Consider the following 20,246-nt stretch of genomic DNA (forward strand, 5'->3'; position numbering starts at 1 on the left):
CCTTTGCATGTCGAAACTCTCCCCGCCCTGCGGGGGGCGGGGACCACGGCTGCATCACTCACTTCGGGCCACGCCCCCACCCTAATACCACGCCCCTTCTCCATAGACCACGCCTTTCCCCTCTCCTGCTCCCGAGTTTGCTCCTTCCCGTTCCCAGCGGTGGGAGGAGTACCGGGCAGTCCTGTTGGTGGTCTGTTTTTGCTCTAGGGTAGTTGAGCAGGCACGCCATGGCCGGCAAAGAGCAGGATGAACTCCTAAAAGCCCGGAACCGTACTCTGAGCGCTTTCCGCGAAGGTATATTTACTTAATTTTAGGATCTCCCATTCTCCCTGTCTCCAAGTCTGTGTCTTTTCGGCACGGAAAATGAGCGCGGAACTATTCCGCCGGGCAATCGGTTCCGCCCGGATACTTATCAGCGACGTACGGCTGGGCTATGGGGGACTGGAATAGGCGGCGCGCCGAAGCGGTGGAAGAAAACGGGGGCTAGCAAAGGAAGGGCACGACGCGATGCTTATTATTTTCGTCTAGCTTTACTGCGAGGACTCTCCTTAGGCGGGGCGGGGGCAGTTAAAGGAGAGGGGAGAGGCTAAAGAAGTGAGGCAGCGTGGTGTAGTGGCTAGACCCACCAGGGTGGGGAGCCTAGTGCCCTCCAAATGTTGAATTGCTGGTTTCATTGTCTCTGGCTTTTGGGAATTGGCGGGGGTGTCCTGAAACATGTGGAAGGAAGGCCACAAGTGAGCTAGAGTGTTAATCTAACGGGAATCCCCACCCCCTCAGGCACCGCTGGGTGATCTTAAACTAGTTTCTCTCTGTGTTGCCTACACACAAGTCTTACTTTAAATGTAGTTCCCTGGGGTGTTGCAAGGATAAAACGTGGTACTGAGTCAAACTCACCCAGTGTTCGTTTTTTGAGCTCGGAGGACAGATAGGAGATATATTGAGGTGCTGGGTATGTTTCTCAGGTCACATGGATTTTGAAGTGAAGGTTTTGGAATTGTTTGGCCGTCTTGTCAGGGCAGGAGCTTTCATAGTCAAAATATGTGAGTCAGGTAGGGAGGAGGACAACAGCTCAGTGAGAGAGCTTATGCTTGGCATGCAGAAGATCCCAGTCTCACCACCAGTTAAAAAGATAGCAGGCAGCAAATGATGGATGGGACCCTCAGCCTGAGTTGCTGGGGAGCTGCTGCTGGTTGAGAGCTGTCTGGGCAGGTATAAGGAAACTTGTTATTTCCTTTCCTATGGGTTTAATAAGACTGTCCACTTTATTTATTTATTGCATTTGTATCCCACCTTTTCTCCAGTGAGCTCCAAGTGGTGTACATGGTTCTACCCATCCTCATTGAATCTCCACAACAACCCTGTGTTGTAACCAATGCAAAACCAGACTATTGCCAGCTTGTTGCAGGCCGACACCAAAATCCCATACCCTCCAGCATTTCTCTAATGAAAATAGGGGTGTCCTACTCAATAATAATAATATTGTGCGCCTTCCAACATATATATAAACATAATCAAACATTAAGCATTAAAATACTTCCCTATACATGGCTGCCTTCAAATGTCTTCCAAAGATTGTGTAGTTACTTATCTTCTTGGCTTGGGGGTCATATAATTCCATACCCTCCAACAGTGTTTTTTTTCTGGGGGGGACACATATCCCTAAACATTTTTGTGAATCTTTGTACTTTTATCCATTTACTGTGTTTATTTCCCCCGATCTGAACTATAAAATGGTGATTTTCTTGAGTCAAAATGAGAGTACCCCTAAACATTTTTTAGGGGGAAAAACTGCCCTCCAACATTTCTCCAGTGCAAATAGGGACATCCTACCATACCCTCCAAGCTTTCTTTGATGGAAGTAGGGATGTCCTAAGGAAAAGTGGGACATTCCAGGATCAAATCAGAAACCAGGACGACTTCTGTAAATCTGGGATTGTCCCTGGAAAATAGGGACAAAATCCTGTATTCCCATTGAAATGATGCTGAAATGCAAGCTGAAGAGAGGAAGAACAAACCACAAGAGGGTATGTAAAGGTACGTTTTGGAAGCATGCTAGGCCATGACCTTTAAACAGAGTAAACCCTGGTCTCCCAGGTCTTTGTCCAATACAGTACAGTACTGTACTCTAACCCAGCCTTTCTCAATCTTGGGTCCCTAGATCTTGTTGGACTACAACTCCCATCATTTATTGCCAGTCGTCAGGGATTATGGGGGTTGTAGTTTGAGAACATCTGTGGATCCAAGGTTTAAAAAGGCTTCTCTAACCACCATACCAAACCACACCTCACTCTCTTCCTCAGAAGGTACACAGGTTGCAGGTGTATTCTGTGTTGTAGCTAATACTGGACTTTCCTTGGGAAAAATCACTTTTAGCTGGACTTGCCTTCAAAGGGAGTGTATTTCTGAAGTGTTCCTAGTGTATACTAAATTTTGCTGGACTGGAGAAAGCTTAGAATAACAAGGAGTGGATAGTGTAGTTGCTTCATAAAAGTTGTCGGGTGGCAGGGCTGGCCATGAGGCATTGAGGCAAGGTTCCCTCAATAGTTTTGTAAAAGAAGGACTTTAAAAGGTGCATGTTTTAACCATCTCTGCAGCGCCATTTACTTATTCTTGTTGGGGTTTTAAACCACTCCTGGAGGCTTAAGGTGAAAAATGGCACTTGAAATGATGACAGTAAGAACATTTCTATATAAAATAGACTCAAAAATTGCTTGGGAACTCTTCTCACCCACTGCAATTCAATGTTTACTCTTTCTCTCTTTTTTAAAAAAAGGCTTACGTTGCTTCTGGAAGAGACTTTTGCCCTGATCTCTGAAGGAAGGGCCAAAAAGAACCTCACTGTGCCCACAAACAATTGGCTGACTTTGGAAACAAAACAAAAATGTTGGGGCACCACAACCATTCCTCTTCCCTTTCAGATCAACCAGTGCAGAGCCACACCATACATTATAATCAGTGCAAATTGCATGACTCCCCCCAAATAATCCTGGGAACTCTGGTTTCCCCGTCATAGAGACCTGAAAGTCTGGCACCTCATCCCGCTCTGGCGGGAAGGTAAACGGCGTTTCCATGCACTGCTCTGGTTTGCCAGAAGTGGCTTAGTCATGCTGGCCAGCTCCCTCTGCCAGTAAAGTGAGATGAGCGCTGCAAGCCCAGAGTCGCCCGCGACTGGACCTAATGGTCAGGGGTCCCTTTAAATTTAGAAGCCTACTGCTCCAACAGTGGAGGAGAATATAGGCATTGGGGTTGATAGCTTTATGTTCGAGGAACTCTAATTTGTATATCACATATTGTGACAGCAAATTCCATAGTTTGGCTTTATTCTGTTATGAATCTCCTGCTGTTCAGCTTCATTGGATGAATCTGGAGTCTAATATTATGAGGGGGTGTGTGTCTCTGTTCCCCTTGCCCATAACACATATAATTTGCATGGTTCCCCCACCTTACTTGTTTTCCTTTTGTATGTGAAAAAGCACCAAGAAATTGCCAGTGGGGTTCAGGGAAGGAGAAAGTTACATGCACCCCAAACTTTTTAAGGCAGAAGTAGCCATTCTGGGATTGCGACTACTTTGGCCTGTCGTTTCTTGTATTATTATTGTTTCCAGAGGTTCAGCTAAACATGGGCTTGATTAACCCTTCGTGAATATCTTCATTCTGTTTCCGTGGGAAATGTATTTAATCTCTGGAAAACAAAAGCCAAATGTCCTGATCCAGAATGGTGTATGAGTTACTGGCACATTCACTCACATTCTGGCAAAGAGCTGCCTGCAGATGGTTTTGTCAGTTTGGAACAGAGCACCTTCCATTCTGCAGAAGACCTGATGACAGATGGAGTCACCTAGTTACACAAAAGTCTGCAGTGAAATGTTATCACAAGGGATGTCCAGACGCAATGTAAATGTCACTGAACGAAACTTGGACGCTAATGCTCTGGCAAAGCATGCATTCATTGGGTTTTTTTTAAGTGAGGTCTGTGGGAACCTGAATGAAATTCCTGGCTCGTTCTTAAAACTGTTTCATAAAGTGCTTGGGCAGGCTATCGGTTGCCCCAGCAGAGGAATGTCAACTTGAACGTATAGAAAAGTTAAGGTTAATCTTGAATATCTGTTGTGCTTTTCTGTTGCCTATTTCTCTGTTGCCTGGATCACTGGAGGGTGGGGAGAAGATGTGTGTGTTGTACATTGATATAGTTATGAAATTTTATGCATAATGAACACAATAAAGATATAGTGATGTATGGAAGTGAGAGCTGGACCATAAAGAAGGCTGATCGCCGAAGAATTGATGCTTTTGAATTGTGGTGCTGGAGGAGACTCTTGAGAGTCCCATGGACTGCAAGAAGATCAAACCTATCCATTCTTAAGGAAATCAGCCCTGAGTGCTCCCTGGAAGGACAGATCGTGAAGCTGAGGCTCCAATACTTTGGCCACCTCATGAGAAGAGAAGAATCCTTGGAAAAGTCTCTGATGTTGGGAAAGATTGAGGGCACTAGGAGAAGGGGACGACAGAGGACGAGATGGTTGGACAGTGTTCTCGAAGCTACGAACATGAGTTTGACCAAACTACGGGAGGCAGTGCAAGACAGGAGTGCCTGGCGTGCTATGGTCCATGGGGTCACGAAGAGTCGGACACGACTAAACGACTAAACAACAACAGGTAGCCGTGTTGGTCTGAGTCGAAACAAAATAAAAAAATTCCTTCAGTAGCACCTTAAAGACCAACTAAGTTTTTATTTTGGTATGAGCTTTCATGTGCATGCACACTTCATCAGATACACACTTCATCAAGTTTCTGATGAAGTGTGCATGCACACGAAAGCTCATACCAAAATAAAAACTTAGTTGGTCTTTAAGGTGCTACTGAATGACTTTTTTTTACAATAAAGATATTAATGCAAAGAAGAAAAACTAAGCATTAAAAACTCTTCACACAATAAAAACATCACAAATGTATTAGGATTGTACTAATACATACAGCAGGAGTGGGCATCCTACATATACCTTCCTATGAGGAGGTCCATTCTACCTGATGTTGGTATTGGGCTTTTAGTGTGGTGATCCCCTCCCATTATACAGTATTTACTAAAGTATTACTTATTATTCCACCAGATAGGCACATTTTCTATTGCCTCCAGCACTTGCTAAATGCAGTCCTCTTTCAACAAGCCCTCTCAATGCAAATCCTTATTCTAGTTGGTGTCTATATGGGATTCAAATTGATTTTAGTGTCATCGCTAGCAACCCTTAGATACCAGGTGGCGATTATATTCTTTACCCAGAGATTTTGTTCTTAATTGTTGTTGATCTTTTAGTTGGGTGGGTTAAGTTGTGTGTTTTTAAAGTTATTTTAGTGTAAGCATTTTTAATTAATGGGTTTTTTTTATAAAAAAAAATGGTATTGTCTCAAAAAACAACAACAACAAGCTTTGAGACAATTTTTTGTGGTAGGCAAAAAATTAAATATGAATAATTATAATATAACTTCCCTGCTCATTAAATAGACAATGTCATCTAAACTCCCAGAAAACAAATCAGGATGAATGCTCAATAAACATGATGTCTGGAAGTATCCACCAAAAAGGATTTTTTTTTGGGGGGGGGGGGTGAGGAAGCAAATTTGGCTGATACTTCTTGAAACAAATAAGATAATAAAACATTATGTTGTTCCCTCTCTGTGATCTGTGGCTTCTAGAAGTTTGCGCTTAGCTCAACTCCTGATGCTGTACCCTGAGGAAATAGGGAGTTTGGGTGACTGACCACGGGAAGAGATTTAGCTTCAGCTTTGCTCATCTGTGTGCTCTTTTGAAATTAAAATCAAGGCACACCCCTATCCCTGTCCTGCATTATATGGGGCAGACACATAATTAAATGATCTTGCACTTGTCTACCCAAATGTAAGTCTCACAGAACTCATTGGAGGTTACTCCCCAGTAAATGGACGTAGGATTGCCGCCTAAATCTCTGGTTTAGTTTTTCCTTCATTGCTGTCTCTGTAAATCACCTTTCTGCCAAAAAGTTCATGGTGGTACATGTGTATATTTCAAGTACGGCTGCCACTGTTGTGTCTAGTTTGTCACCAACTCAGGAAATAGCAAAATGCTGATACCTTTCAACTGATGTAACTTGGATATGCAAGCCTCTCTGTTCCTACACCTACATTTCTCTGAACAACACAGCTCATCACCAGTGGATTATCACAGTGTGAAGCAATCGTGTTCAGCATATGGAACAAAAGCAGTCAACACAGTTTACAGAATCGGAACGATAAATCACCTTGACAGTTAAGTTAATTTCAATGGTCTCTTTTCTGCGCTCAGGCTGCCACAGTAAAAAAAAAGAGTGCCTGGGTTTGGTAATATATTTGTCGGTATTTTCCATGAGACACTGACCCTTCTCCTGGGGTCAAACTACATGTTAATGATAATCACTGGTCAGTGAAGTAGCAGCAGGGGTCAGGAGGGTTGGCGAGGTGCAGGACAGACAGAAACAGGATTGGGATTGGGACGTGTCCAGAGGGAGAAGGGCGTGCGTGCGTGCGCACACACACACACCGTCTTCTTGCTTTAAGTCGCTCCCGAAAAAATGTTTGCCTCAAAGGTGCAGTTTGCTCTAAATAGCAGCATACAGAGAAAACAACCCAAATAGCAGCGCACAGAAAAAACAATCAGGAAACTGGGAGCAGGAAGGAGAAGAGAAGGTGTCAACTGTTTCATACAATTTATTAATGAGCTCCCTTAGGACATTTTCCACTCCATTATTCTGCATCCCCTTTTTGACCCACCATTGCACTATCCATACATTGAGGTAATGTCCACTGTAATGCCAATTCCAGGAGGAATGGACACTGCAAGAGGCAGTTCTGGGAGGGGAGAAGCCAAATGATAGCTGGTTTCTATCGGCCTCTTCATCCCTCTTCCGCATCTGAGGTGGGTAAAGGTAAAGGACCACTGGACGGTTAAGTCCAGTCAAAGGCGACTCTGGCGTTGCGGCGCTCATCTCGCTTTGAGGCCGAAGGAGCCGGCGTTTGTCCGCAGACAGTTTTCCGGGTCATGTGGCCAGCATGAATAAACCACTTCTGGTGCAACGGAACACCGTGACGGAAGCCAGAGCGCATAGAAATGCCGTTTACCTTCCCACCACAGCGGTGCCTATTTATCTACTTGCAGTGGCGTGTTTTCGAACTGCTAGGTTGGCAGGAGCTGGGACAGAGCAACAGGAGCTCACCCCGTCGCGGGGATTTGAACCGCCGACTTGATCAGCCAGCCCAAGAGGCTCAGTGGTTTGGACCACAGCGCCACCCAGGCCAAGCCGTCCCACCTCTGTGCCTGTAGCGGACAGCGCCCTAGAGGGGGCCACCCTGTCTCGCCTGCTCCTCTGAAGTGGCCTGGTTTGTGGAGAGGGCCACCCTGTCTCGCCTTTCTGCCTGAAGCAGCCCAGTGGGGAGAGCAGGCCACAGCATCTCACCTCATCCTATAAGGCAGCCTTGGGTTCTTTGCTTTGATGTGAGACCACTTCAAACACTGCGTTCATATTTCTCTGTCTGATTACATGATAGGTAAGCTGTTCCAGTGAGGGTTTTGTGGGTCTTTTGGTCTTCATTACGGGTGAGTCAGCTTGGCGCGATGTGGCAGAATGGGGAAAATGCATCACTTCTTCGTGCATAATTGGGGCAGCGCCATTTGCTGACAGGCTGATTAATCTTGCTGCCAGAAGATTTGCATTGCAAAGTGGCTCTTAATTGAGGTTCGGTCCAATTGTCTGTTGACCTGGGGGACTTGGCGATGGTGAAGTATTGGAACCTCTGTTAGTGGAGCAGTGACCCCAATCCTATGGGGTTTTTCAGGGTGGGTGTGTCTTGTTTTCCTTTGGAAAACATCTCTAAAAAGTGTGTCTTCAGGTGAGGAAGGCAACGTGTCAAGATCCCACCTACCTCTAGTAATACTGTGTTTCTTGACCATTTGATGTTGCAGTTGAACATTATCAATACTAAATGACTTTGGAGAACGGATTTCCCAATGTAGTCAGTCATTCAAATCAAAAGTGGGGTGAAAAAGTGCCCTTTCTTGTCTTGTGATGTCATACTAAGCGCTGACAGACTCCATCACTAGTGAGGGGAGCTGGGTAACGTGACATTGCCTAAAGGTGTCTTTAAAATCTATAACTCTTGCTGTTATTAATGCAGAAAAGGTTTGGAATTTACTCACTGTGTAGCATTTGTTTTTGTTGTTGTTTAGTCGTTTAGTCGTGTCCGACTCTTCGTGACCCCATGGACCAGAGCACGCCATTTGTTTTTATCTTTATGCATTTGTTTTTATCTTTATGTATTTCTGTTTTTTATGTATTTAGATGTGGAACAGGAATGGAGAGCCCCTTTCTACTTCATTCAAGGAGCAGATCCTCAGTTTGGATTGATGAAAGCTTATTCAATTGGCGATTGTGGCCATGGAGGCGACGAATGGGAAGAGGAGCTCAAACTAACACAGCAAGCAGTGCAAGCGATTAACCAGCTGAACCCCAAACCGAAATTCTTCGTACTCTGCGGAGATCTCATACATGGCATGCCAGGTAGGATAGTTTTAAAAGAGATAAAAACTGTTCCTGCTGGCACATTCATCCAGAATCTGCTAGACTACTACAACTCCCATAATTTCAGATAGCTCCCCTTTTTTTGGCAGGGGGCTATCAGGAACTGCAAGAGTCCAGCAAGAACTCCCTGCAAGTAGAGGTTGGGCAGGAGTCACCCCTGCTTCTAAAAACTGTGTTTATTCAAACAGGCCTTTCAAAGCTGGGATTCTCTGCCAACCAGCTCTCCCTGATGTGCTTGATGCTTTTGTGTAACGGTGTTTTTTGGCTTGTGACATTTTGTATGAAAGTGTAATTTATAAATAGTTTAAATAAGCACAAGATCTGGAGGGCCACGGGGTTCCCACCCCTGCTGTAGTCTAATGAAATGCAGGATGCTGCCTTATACTGAATCAGACCCATTGGTCCATAGCTTGCTCAGTATCATCTACACTGGCTGTCAGCAGCTCTCCAGGATTGCAGGCAGGGGTTTCTCCCAGCCTTCCCTGGAGATGCTGCAGACGGAGCCTGGGACCTCCTGCATGGAAAATGACCTACAGCTGTTCCCTAAGAAAGGGAGCTCTTCCTTCTGAATTGTCTCCTTGCACTGTGATGGGCAGCAGGTGGCCTGTGGGCTCTGCCCGTCTTCCAACACCACATCCAGGTGAAGTAATCTTGTTAGCGAAATTGAAAGCCTGGCTTCAGTTGAAAAATGAAATGCTAAGCTTCTCTCTCCCGCTCATGCTTATCGTAATAGATTTAGAAAGTATAACAATCAAAGACTAGCAACAAAGGCACTGGGTGAGAAGAAGCTTTGAATTTGTACTGGAGCAATGTCGGTTCTGTTTCACAAGAACTTCTTTTTTCTGTTTAATGCCTCCTTCCCCCCTCCCCCCGGCCAACTCTTCAAAATATGCTGAGTGGTTTGGCACCTCTCAGATCTTTTTTTTTTAATCTGCACTTCTATTTTAGTGCTGGGAAATAATGATGATAAAGCAGAGATCTGCAACCAATATATTTATTTCTGACGTGCGTCTCTATACTGCTCTTTAACTTATAAGAATTCAAAGCCCAGTTTCCCAGGATGCCTACAACTGGCAGGCTATGCTTTGAAGGGAGGCCTCAAAGGAAGGGTGGAGAACCTGTGGGCTAGATGTCCTTCAGGGCTGACCATTGGCCATGATAGCCGAGGCTGATGAGAATTCTCAGCCAACCACCTCTGGGAGGCTGCAGGTGCCCCTTCTCTCCCTTGTAACCAGGATGCCTTCACTGAAGGGAGGCAGGACTGAAACGGTTTGGAGAAATCGTGCCTGTACATGGCTCATAAACCATGGGTTACTAGACCAAGGTGACTATGTCTGAACCAGCCCTAAAGGTACCGGTTTTGTATCACCTTCTGCAAATATCTGTCTCTTGGCTTAAGGTTCTACCCTGGGTGGTGTAGAGAGAGGTCCCTGGAGATGTGGGAGCAGGATAAAAACATGGTGCAGAAATGGTCTTTTTATCCAGTTACCTTGCCACTGGTCTTCCTTTCCTTCCTTCCTTCCTTCCTTCCTTCCTTCCTTCCTTCCTTCCTTCCTTCCTTCCTTCCTTCCTTCCTTCCTTCCTTCCTTCCTTCCAACTTACCTTTCCATTGGGCTTCTCAGCTTTCTGGCTTACCCAACACCCCTTTTCTCTCTTCCCGGTACCTCTTTATTTCTTGACAGCACCACTAAGTAATTTATTTCTCTGTCTCCAAACTGATCTTCCTCTTTCCCACAAGAGCTGCTCACCCACTCCCCCTTGGCGTCTGATATGCTCATGAACTTTCCATGACATGAATAGCAGTTCAGCCCAGAGGCTTTGTCTCACAGGCTTTCGGCTGTCTCTTACAACGGCAGTCCTCGATTCTCTCTCTCTCTCTCTCTCTCTCTCCCTGCTCCTTTCCATAATAATCTTCCATATGGCTCACCTGTTGCTTACAATAGGCCATTAAAAATTAATATAATGATTCCTTGTAGCAAATGGTTCTGTTTCTATATGTGGGCAAATTGCCTTCAACCTCTCTGTCTTATTGAAACGTCACCCCAGCACCTTACAAATTGCCCATGTTCCGTGACGAGATCTACACGGAGATGCATCGTTACGAGTTTCCAAAGTGTCAGTTGCTTATTTCATCCATAAAATAAGGAGTCGTCACTGTATGGAACTGGAATTAGGGGTGTGGGAGGTGTTCGATTCAGTTCACATTTAAAGGCGAGCTCAAATAATTTGCACTTTGAAGCACGATGCAAACTGAAATGCAGCCTTCTCTGAAATTTGCATGTCTCTGAATTTTTCAGGGCAGTTCTGCAGCCAAGTAATGTGTATATATTTATACACGTGTGTGTGTGTGTGTGTGTGTGTGTGAAAAGCATATATATTAGTGCAAATAACCTAGAAACATGCATCATATTGGAGAAAACTGCTTTGCAAAAATGTACATATGAGGCAAAACTGAACACAAAATGCAGTTACCGGTAGGAGAAATTAGCACTGAAATGCTGGTGAATTTCCACACTGGTTTCTCCACTGATGTGGAGAAGTGAACATAAGAGTGGAAAAAAAAATTGAGAACCTGAAATGGACAGATTCTCCTATTCTTAACTGACATGCATAGGGTGTATTTACAATAAGGCTTATTGGTCATCTCTTTCTCTGCATCCAAACTGAGGTTTCATTTTCCCAGAGGAGCTCCTAACATGCTTCTCTCTAGCACCTGAACTACAGTTTAGTGTCAGATGATTAAGCCTCAGGCTCGTGAGCCCCCCCCCTCTTCTCTGTCACAACCCCAAGAAGGAAATTGGAAACTACAATTCCCAGGGTTCCTTTGGAAGTAGGGTTTGATTGTCAAACCACTGGGAATTACAGCTCTGTGGAGAGAACAGGGATCTCCTCACATCTCTCAGAATCCCTAAGAAACTACAGTTCCCAGGATTCTTTGTGGGGAAGGCCATGCTTGTTTAAAGTGGTCTGTTGCAGGTGGGGCATTTGATATTGCTCCTGTTGTACCAAGTTCTTCATTGTCAGAGGAAAAAAAGTTTCTGGATGAGATGGCGGAGGGTGAGGAGGATTTTAGGCTGACCCAGCAGCGGCAATTATTATGTTCTTTCTAGCCATGATGATTGAATAGAGCATCCAGGTTTAGAGACAATGTACCGTAGGATACCTGTTGATGAAGAACAAACCTAGGAAAGAGGGTCGCTCGTCTTTATGTCCTCGTTGTGGGCTTCCCAGAAGCAACTGGTGAGTTGTTGTGGGGAATGTGATGGTGGACCTCTGTTACGGTACAGTAGGGCTCGATTAATGCTCTTAATCTTACTATTTCCCAACCTAACTTCTGCCTTACAGTGCTGTTATGGTGAAAATGGGAGCATGGGGACGATGTGTGCCATCTTGAGCTCCTTGGCGGAAAACTGGAATGTGAATTTATTTATTTATTATTTATTTTGTAAATAATTTTCCATTTTGACAGAATAAGCATAAAAAACATACAATATAACATATAACTAACAAAGAAGAAGGCAAACAAAACAAAACAAATCTAATTTTAAACATCCATTTTTCTGATCATTGTCTTATGGACTTCCCCTCCCCCCCTTTCTGGTTTTCATTTTTTAATCCTCTTTGGCAATTCCCTTTATCATAAATTTTAATTCCTCTTCAAAGTATTCTTCAATTTTATATCCTCCCCCACCCCCACCCCACTACAATCCCAGAGACTCCCCCTGCCACCAGAGAATCCCCAAGTGCAGTAGGAGAGGAGAAGCAGTCCTTTTTATCATTGAAGCCCCCACTCTCTCTCTCCCACCCCGGTACCCCCCTCTCCCCCCCCCCCGCCGCCAGAAGGTCCAGGATGAGGGAAGAGAGTGGAAGCAGAGGGACTCCGCTATCTTTAAACATCCTAATTAATCTATTCTATTTACACTTACTTTTCTTTATCATTTTTACAATCTTAAAATGTTTTCCTCCTTTTAGCCTTCCAAATTGCTCCATATATCCAATTATTAACATTATTAAATTCCATTCCATTTATATTTATTCACCATTTTCTTCCATCCCCCTCTTAGCTGCAGATACCTTAATTCTCACCATTTGCAATCTGGAATAGGAATTTAATAACTTGAGGGGTTGCCTTAGGGTATGCCCTCTTGACCACATTGATCTGTGAAAATGGCACTGTTACAGGTGACACGTAATATTCATTGCTTGCTTGTAAGAAATCGACCTTTTAGCATGGCAGCATCTACAGTTTTAGCACATTGTAGATTTGAGATAGTATTCCCTTTCATTCTTGTTTATAACTTGTTTTTTATTGATAACTTTAAATTTTGTTTTTGTAAAATGCTTAGAGGTTTTATTTACAACCAAGCAGCAAAATAAGATGAGTCAAATGCTAACTACATAGGTTAAAAGCATTTTGAAGCAGGAAGAATGTAAGGCGAGCCTCCTGGATCAGAACCCATCTAGTTCAGCATCCTCTTCTCACAGTGGCTGGTCAGTGGGAACCCTGCAAGGTGGACATGGCTGTTGAAAACCTTCTCTCCCCCCCCCCCAATAATATTTATTGATCTTCAAACATTTAAACAAAAAAGCAAAAATAAAACATAATAAACAAACAAAAAAACATATCAATTCTTACATTAACTTGACATTGTGGACTTCCTTGATTCCCCCCACACTGGGTCCATTTATTAAATCTAAATTAAGCAATTTTCCTTTATCATCTTAAATCATTCTAACACAATTTTTCCATTATTTCACAACCAATTCTAATCTACACAAAGAAAAGGGGGGGGGACATCGACTCTCCTCAACCCATAATTCATCAGTTAATCCAAATCTAAATTTATTTTCCCATCCATCTCTAATACTTCCGTTATCCTCACAATTTATACCCCAAAAATTTCCCATACATTCAAATGTTATTTCTTCTATCATAATAACCTTTAATCACATTTATCTAATTCTATCCCCCCTTCCCCTGGACTCCGGATCTCCCAGATGTATCAACCAGCTCCATAAAACGTTCCAGTTTCAGACCATCTTAATCAATCAGAAAATAACCCATTGTTGCTCCTCACCCCATTCCCACTCTTTCGCCCCCTATCCACCACTCTCCCTTCTTTGTCCCCTGCTGCCCCCCCAATTTTCTAACTGTAGCACAGTACCATCCAGCTATGTTTCCACTTTTCAGCCCCATCTCAATTTCCCCCCCAGTTAAGCTCAGGCCCCAGCATGGATCCTGCCCTCCCTCTCTCCCTGGGAGGACATTATTCCATGCTGGTTCTTCTCTGAGGACTCCTTGAATCGATGAAAGCCTTCTCTTCCGTAAGAAGAGGAACTTAGGAAGCTGGCTTATACCAATTCAGACCATGGGGCCATCTGTCTCAGTACTGTCAACACAATACTATCTCCCAGCCCTACCCAGCGGAGATGCCGGGGATTGAACCCAGGAACTTCTGCTTGCAAGGCAGACACTCTGCCACTGAGCTATGATGACGCAATGCTTACAGAGAACGAGAACACAGTGCAATACTTTTCATAATATTTCAAAAGGGCTGCTGTCTCCTCTCCTCCTCCTCCCCTCGGTTTGCCAAATGTTACCAAATATACATTTTGCTCGCGCAACTTATAAAACATTTAAACGGAACACATTGAACACAGCCAAGATCGCTTCTGTGCTGCTTGCCGTGTTTGCTCTGTGCTTGTGTAAACATTGACAGCAGCCCCCTGCGCTGCTTTCGAGCCCTAGCTAGGAAGCGAAAGAGCAGCCGTTTGTTCCTCTGGAGGTCTTTTCGCGCCTACTTCTTCAAATAGTCTTCTGTGCCATCCGGATTACTTTAGGGATAAATGGCTTTGCACACGTCCCATGCATTATTAAAAAGTGTCCTTTTTTTTTTAAAAAAAGGAAAACTAGCGCTAATGGCTAGCTAAGTTGTGTCCAAGGATGTGAAAGCATCTTTTGGCATCTGATGGCATTTGCAGTCAACTGAGACACTCTGCACTTAGCCACTTGCTTTCACATCCTTGGACACAACTTAGCCATTAGTCAAAGATGTGTAACGAAGGGGCCAGGCAAGCTTTCCTGGGGAGAGCATTCCACAAGTGGGGAGCTACCACAGGAAAGGCCCGTTCTCGTTTGCCACCACCCAGACCTCTCATGGATGAAGCACACGAAGAAGTGCCTCAAATGATGATTGCAGAGTCCGGGTTGGTTCATATGGGGAAAGGTGATTGAATAGGGCCCAGAAACTAATTGGCAGGCAAGTGCAGCCAGGCCAGGATTGGCATTATATGCTCAAAGTGGCTTGCCCTTGTGAACAACCTGGCTGATAAATTCTGCACCATCTGAAGTTGCTGAATTTCAGAGGCAGCCCTGTTTGCCTCCTTGCTACAAACAGTAGCGCCATGTACCTATATTCCGGCATATAAGACGACTGGGCGTATAAGACGACCCCCACCTTTTCCATTTAAAATATAGAGTTTGGGATATACTCTCCGTATAAGAAATACAACCCGGCGTATAAGACGACCCCCGACTTTTGAGAAGATTTTCCTGGGTTAAAAAGTAGTCTTATACGCAGGAATATACAGTATATGGGGGCGGGGGGTGTTAAGCTAACTCTCGCTTGCTAGTGTGTTAGACCAGAGTTTTGTATTTATACAACTTTCTTTGTGTGTGCGCCTTGGTTTAGAATCTCTAGGTTTTTTAAAAAAAATAAAATTAAAAATACTTAGTATTATTTTAAATAGTGTTCTTTGTTCAAGGGCTTCCAAAATTAGAACGAAGCAGTGATGGGATGCAAAAATAATTCTGCTGCTGATTGCAATGAAGAAAATGACCTGATTAAGGAAATTGTCACAGGAAAGCGGGAATTAAGTCTGTTGTTCTTCTAAGGATTTGAATAAATCTTTTCTCCTGTTTCTTAATATAATATTTGAGGTTGGGGGGGGGAGGGAGGAGAGACATTGACTTTTGGTAATCCTAAAACACAACCTGCCCCCACATAATCAATTTTTACAAGATGCATCCAGTCGTAGTTTCAGGCTACAAAATTGATGGCCTCTGATCTGCAGGCGTTTTGGTTGCTGTCTCCTTGGAGCCAATTAATATACTCAACAAATTTATGTGGTGATAAATTCATGCAGCTACAAGACTGGTGCCCAGGTTTTTGGAGTTTGTTTGCTTGTTTTTAAAGAAAGATGGACTAATTTAGTGTTATTGTTTTTTTTAATTGCTGTGGTTGTTTAGTTTGCTGAGTTTTTAAGTTCATAATACTAGAACTCGTGGAAATCCAACAGAGCTCAGTGTTGGAAAATTCAGGTGGACATATAAAAAGAAAATACCTCTTCACACAGTGCATAGTTAAAACATGGAACTCTCTCACACAGAGGCAATGATGACTACCAACTTAAATGGCTTTAAAAGAGGACTAGACAAATTCATAGATGAAACGGTTGTCAGTGGCCACTAGCCATGATGGCTGTGCTCTGCCTTTACAGTCAGAGGCAGTACAGTGGTGCCTCGCTAGACGAAATTAATTCGTTCCACGGGTCAATTCGTGTAACGAATTTTTCGTCTAGCGAGTCCCAGTTTTCCATAGGAATGCATTGAAACTTAATCAATGCATTCCTATAGGCTCTGGGGGACTGGCGGCGGCATGCGACGGGGCTTCGGAGAAGGTCTCCGAAGCCCTGTCCGATGCCGGCTGTGTGCGAGGCGGCTGGGGGAAAGCTCCCAAGGGGGAGGCAAACGACGAAAAACCCCCGCTGCAGACTGCCTTCTGCTTGGGGTCTGGCTTGACTACAGCGGCAAGAAGGGGAGGACCCCTTCTTGCCGCTATCGCCACCAGACCCCAGCCAGTTAGGCAGTTAGCAGCGGGGGTTTTTCACCGCTTGCGTTCCCCCAAGGGGGATGCAAACGACGAAAAAACCCCGCTGCAGACTGCCTTCTGCTTGGGGTCTGGCTTGACGACAGCGGCAAGAGACCAGCGGAACACAAAGGGGAACGAACTGCAGCGCCGGAAGAAGGCAAAGGAAGATCAGCTGAGAGGCGGTGACAGCTGTCAGCGCTTCTCAGCTGATCTTCCTTTGCCTTCTTCCTGTGCTGCAGCTCGTTCCCCTTTGCTAGACGAATGCCCCTTTAGGTTTTGCAATCGGAGGTTTTTATGGCCACACTTCGCAAGACGAAGCGGTGGGCATAAAAAAACTCATCGTCTTGCGAGGCAACCTCCGATCGCAAAACCTATTCGTATAGCGGAAAATTCGTCTTACAGGGCATTCGTCTAGCGAGGCACCACTGTATTTCTTCTGAATAGCATAGAATAGAGTTGGAAGGTACCCCCCAAGGATAATCTAGTCCACACCCTGCAATGCAGGAATTTCAGCTACAGCACCCAAGACAGATAGCCATCCAACCTCTCCTTAAAAACCTCCAATGAAGGAGCATGGAACAAGGACACACACAAAAAACCAGGAATCAGAGGCTCATGTTGCTTTCAGAAACAGGAATGCTCAAGAGGGAGACCTTAAAATACTGCAGCCTCCTAGGCTACTGGTCTTCGACTGCTGGGCCAGGACCCACTAATGTGTCATGCCTTGCTCCAAAGTGGGTTACAACAGGAGCACTTCCGGTATGCAAATATATGGCTAAAGATTAAGAAATGGGGCCCCCAGTGTGTGCTAGGGCAAAAAATGGGTACTGGATATGAAAGGGTTGAAGCGGTTTGTCCGAGACCACACCCCATCTCTGGCTGCTGGTAGTAAAGGAATTTCAGGGATTGCTTACTCACAAGCAGCCTGACCATTCTGGGTCTGTAAAAGGTAAAGGGACCCCTGACCATTAGGTCCAGTTGTGACCGACTCTGGGGTTGCGCGCTCATCTCGCATTATTGCCCGAGGGAGCCGGCGTACAGCTTCCAGGTCATGTGGCCAGCATGACAAAGCCGCTTCTGGCGAACCAGAGCAGCACACGGAAACGCCATTTACCTTCCCATTGTAGCAGTCCCTATTTATCTACTTGCACTTTGACGTGCTTTCGAACTGCTAGGTTGGCAGGAGCTGAGACTGAGCATCGGGAGCTCACCCCGTCACGGGGATTCGAACCGCCAACCTTCTGATCAGCAAGCCCTAGGCTCTGTGGTTTAACCCAGACCCACGCTATGATGTTGCTCAGGGGTATGCAACCTAAGGCCCGTGGGCCAGATGCGGCCCAATTGCCGTCTCAATCTGGCCCGCGGATGGTCTGGGAATCTGTGTGCTTTTACATGAGTAGAATGTGTGCTTTTATTTAAAATTCATCTCTGGGTTATTTGTGGGGCATAGGAATTCATTCTCCCCCTCCCCCCCAAAAATAGTCCAGCCCACCACATGGTCTGAGGGACGGTGAACCGACCCATGGCTGAAAAAGGTTGCTGACCCCCGATGTTGCTCTTTGGCCTGTTCCTGGACCTTTTCGGCACCTTTGTCCTTGCTATGTGGAGTGTCTGGTCTACTCTCTGAGGACTCAGTGCCTGGTTCACCCTCCAAGGCCTCTGGCACCAGAGATTGCCAGGGATTGAGCATGCGACTTTCTGTATTCAAAGCATGTGGTTGGCCTCTGAGCAGTGGGGCCTCCTCTTCGGAAAAGATTGGCCAAAGCACAGCTGCTGTTGAGCTACTCTGATGTCGAGGCCTATGCACATGGCGACTTCCTAGGATTCCAAGAGCCTGGGGGCAATAAATAGCATCCTTATCAGCTAAACTAGGACGCAATCAAGCAGAACATTTGGGAGCGCATTATGAGCCATTAAAAGGAAGTAAGTAATCAGTGGCAATGTCTTCAGTTATGTAGAGGGTGATTAAAATTGGTTTGTACTTGGGATCATTATTAGTAGTAGTGTGAGAAGCTTTCTTTTTTATTGTGTGACCATGTATAGCGCTACCAAAAACTGTGGAGTTTAATCAAGCATTTCATCAAATAGATATTTGCAGTGTAGAGACTTGCCGGAAATACTGAGGTGTATGCGTCTCCCCCACCCGAGTAAATTATAGTTTTGTTGTTAGGAGGCACATGCTGCTGTTCTGTATCAAGTGGACTGTGTAACATCAGCAGAAGACATGATTGCCATTTCAACGGGTCAGTTTGCTGTAAAATGCATTTGCTGCATTTTGGATACAGGTGCCATCTTCTTTCTACTTCTTCTTGCCCCGCAGTGAACTCGGGGAAAACATTTTCCTCTGGTTTTCAGAAGCCAGGTCAGCACAGCACTGATTGGACAGTTCTTTTGTCAGTCGCAGAGTCGCATCCCCTTCCTCAAGGCCAGGGGTCAGCAAACTCTTCCAGCAGGGGCCAGTCCACTGTCCCTCAGACCTTGTGGGGGCCGGACTATGTTTTGAAAGGGGAAAAAATGAACAAATTCCTATGCTCCTATTCCTAGCTTGAACTGTATCAAAGCGTCGGCCGCAGGGCGATAAAACAATAAAAACGCCGGTTAGGAAGGCGGAAATAGAAGCGGAGATGAATGTGGGTAAAGCAGAGTTCAACCTGATCCTGTTGCTCTTTCAAGATAACGTATGTAAATAACCTAGACCAGAAAGCAGCTATCTCCATTGAGCGCTAGAGGTTCCAACCACTTTAATGGCAAAGTCTATCACCCGGTTAGGCAGGGTCACATGATGTGGTTCCAATACTTCTTTGTCGTCATTCAGCAGCTGCTTGGCAAAAAAAGGAGAAGAGAGCTTTAGTCTGCTCTGTATCTATGGGAGAGTTATCTCTCTTGCAGTTTGCTGGTGCTGTGAAAGTTTAACTAGCTTTTGGATTGCTAGTTTTATAAACCACTAGATCGAAACCTTTTTTTAAAAGATGTCTGCATGAACAAGTTTGCAAAACATGGTTAAAAGATTGTATGTACTGGCCTCTTCCTGGAGCATTAGAAAACAAGCTTGTACCACCTTCCATGTGACAGCCCTTCAGATATTTGAAGATGGGCTATCATATCACCACTTAGTCTTCTCCAGGCTAAACATACCCAACTCCCTCAACCATTCCTCATAAGGCTTGGTTTCCAGACCCTTTTTCTGTAGAGTGCTCATGTCTGCATGCTTTCCAGCTTGTCAATATACTTCTTAAACTGTGGTGCCCAGAAGTGGACACAGTATTCCGGGTGAAGTCTGTTGACGGATTATGATATGGTGGTACATAAGTACTTCAAGAAAGAAAGACAAGCAGTAGGGGGCCTTAACACAGAAATTGTTGCCCTGGCACCTTCTGGTGGTTGTTGGCTTGCTGTGTACCACTTAGTGGGCAGAAAGGCAGATTAGGAATATTTTAAATGCCCAAGCTTTCTCTCAGAGAGCCCACTACAAGGCATGCTGCATGGGGCAGATAACTAAATTACCTTCCACAAGTTGCTCCAAGTGTTGACAGATTTTTAAGTACAGTCATACCTCGGTTTAAGTACGCTTCGGTTTGAGTACTTTCAGTTTAAGTACTCTGCGGACCCGTCTGGAACGGATTAATCCACTATCCATTACTTTCAATGGGAAAGTTCGCTTCAGGTTAAGTACAGTATGGACTTCCAGAACCAATTACACTCATACTTCGGGTTAAGTACGCTTCAGGTTGAGTACTCCACAGAGCCATCTGGAACAGATTAATCCCACTTTCCAATACTTTCAATGGGG

At 44.9% G+C, this 20,246-nt stretch overlaps 1 protein-coding gene across 2 annotated transcripts in view; it reads left to right on the top strand.

The window, feature by feature from the left end:
* Positions 1-115: 115 nt before the first annotated feature.
* Positions 116-20,246, top strand: part of CPPED1 (calcineurin like phosphoesterase domain containing 1) — a 67,556-nt gene continuing 47,425 nt past the window's right edge. Inside the window, exons 1-3 of one of the 2 annotated variants that reach the window (XM_088656473.1) lie at positions 154-294; positions 6,832-6,925; positions 8,346-8,564. In XM_088656473.1, coding sequence (XP_088512599.1) covers positions 8,411-8,564 — 154 coding nt within the window. In that variant the 5' untranslated portion in view covers positions 154-294; positions 6,832-6,925; positions 8,346-8,410. Of the gene's footprint in view, positions 295-6,831; positions 6,926-8,345; positions 8,565-20,246 lie in introns of both variants that reach the window. The other variant, XM_035130594.3, reaches the window with a different exon arrangement.

The sequence above is a fragment of the Zootoca vivipara genome, chromosome 13 (genome assembly GCF_965207765.1).
Source record: "Zootoca vivipara chromosome 13, rZooViv2.hap1.1, whole genome shotgun sequence".
Classification (NCBI taxonomy): Eukaryota; Metazoa; Chordata; class Lepidosauria; order Squamata; family Lacertidae; genus Zootoca; species Zootoca vivipara.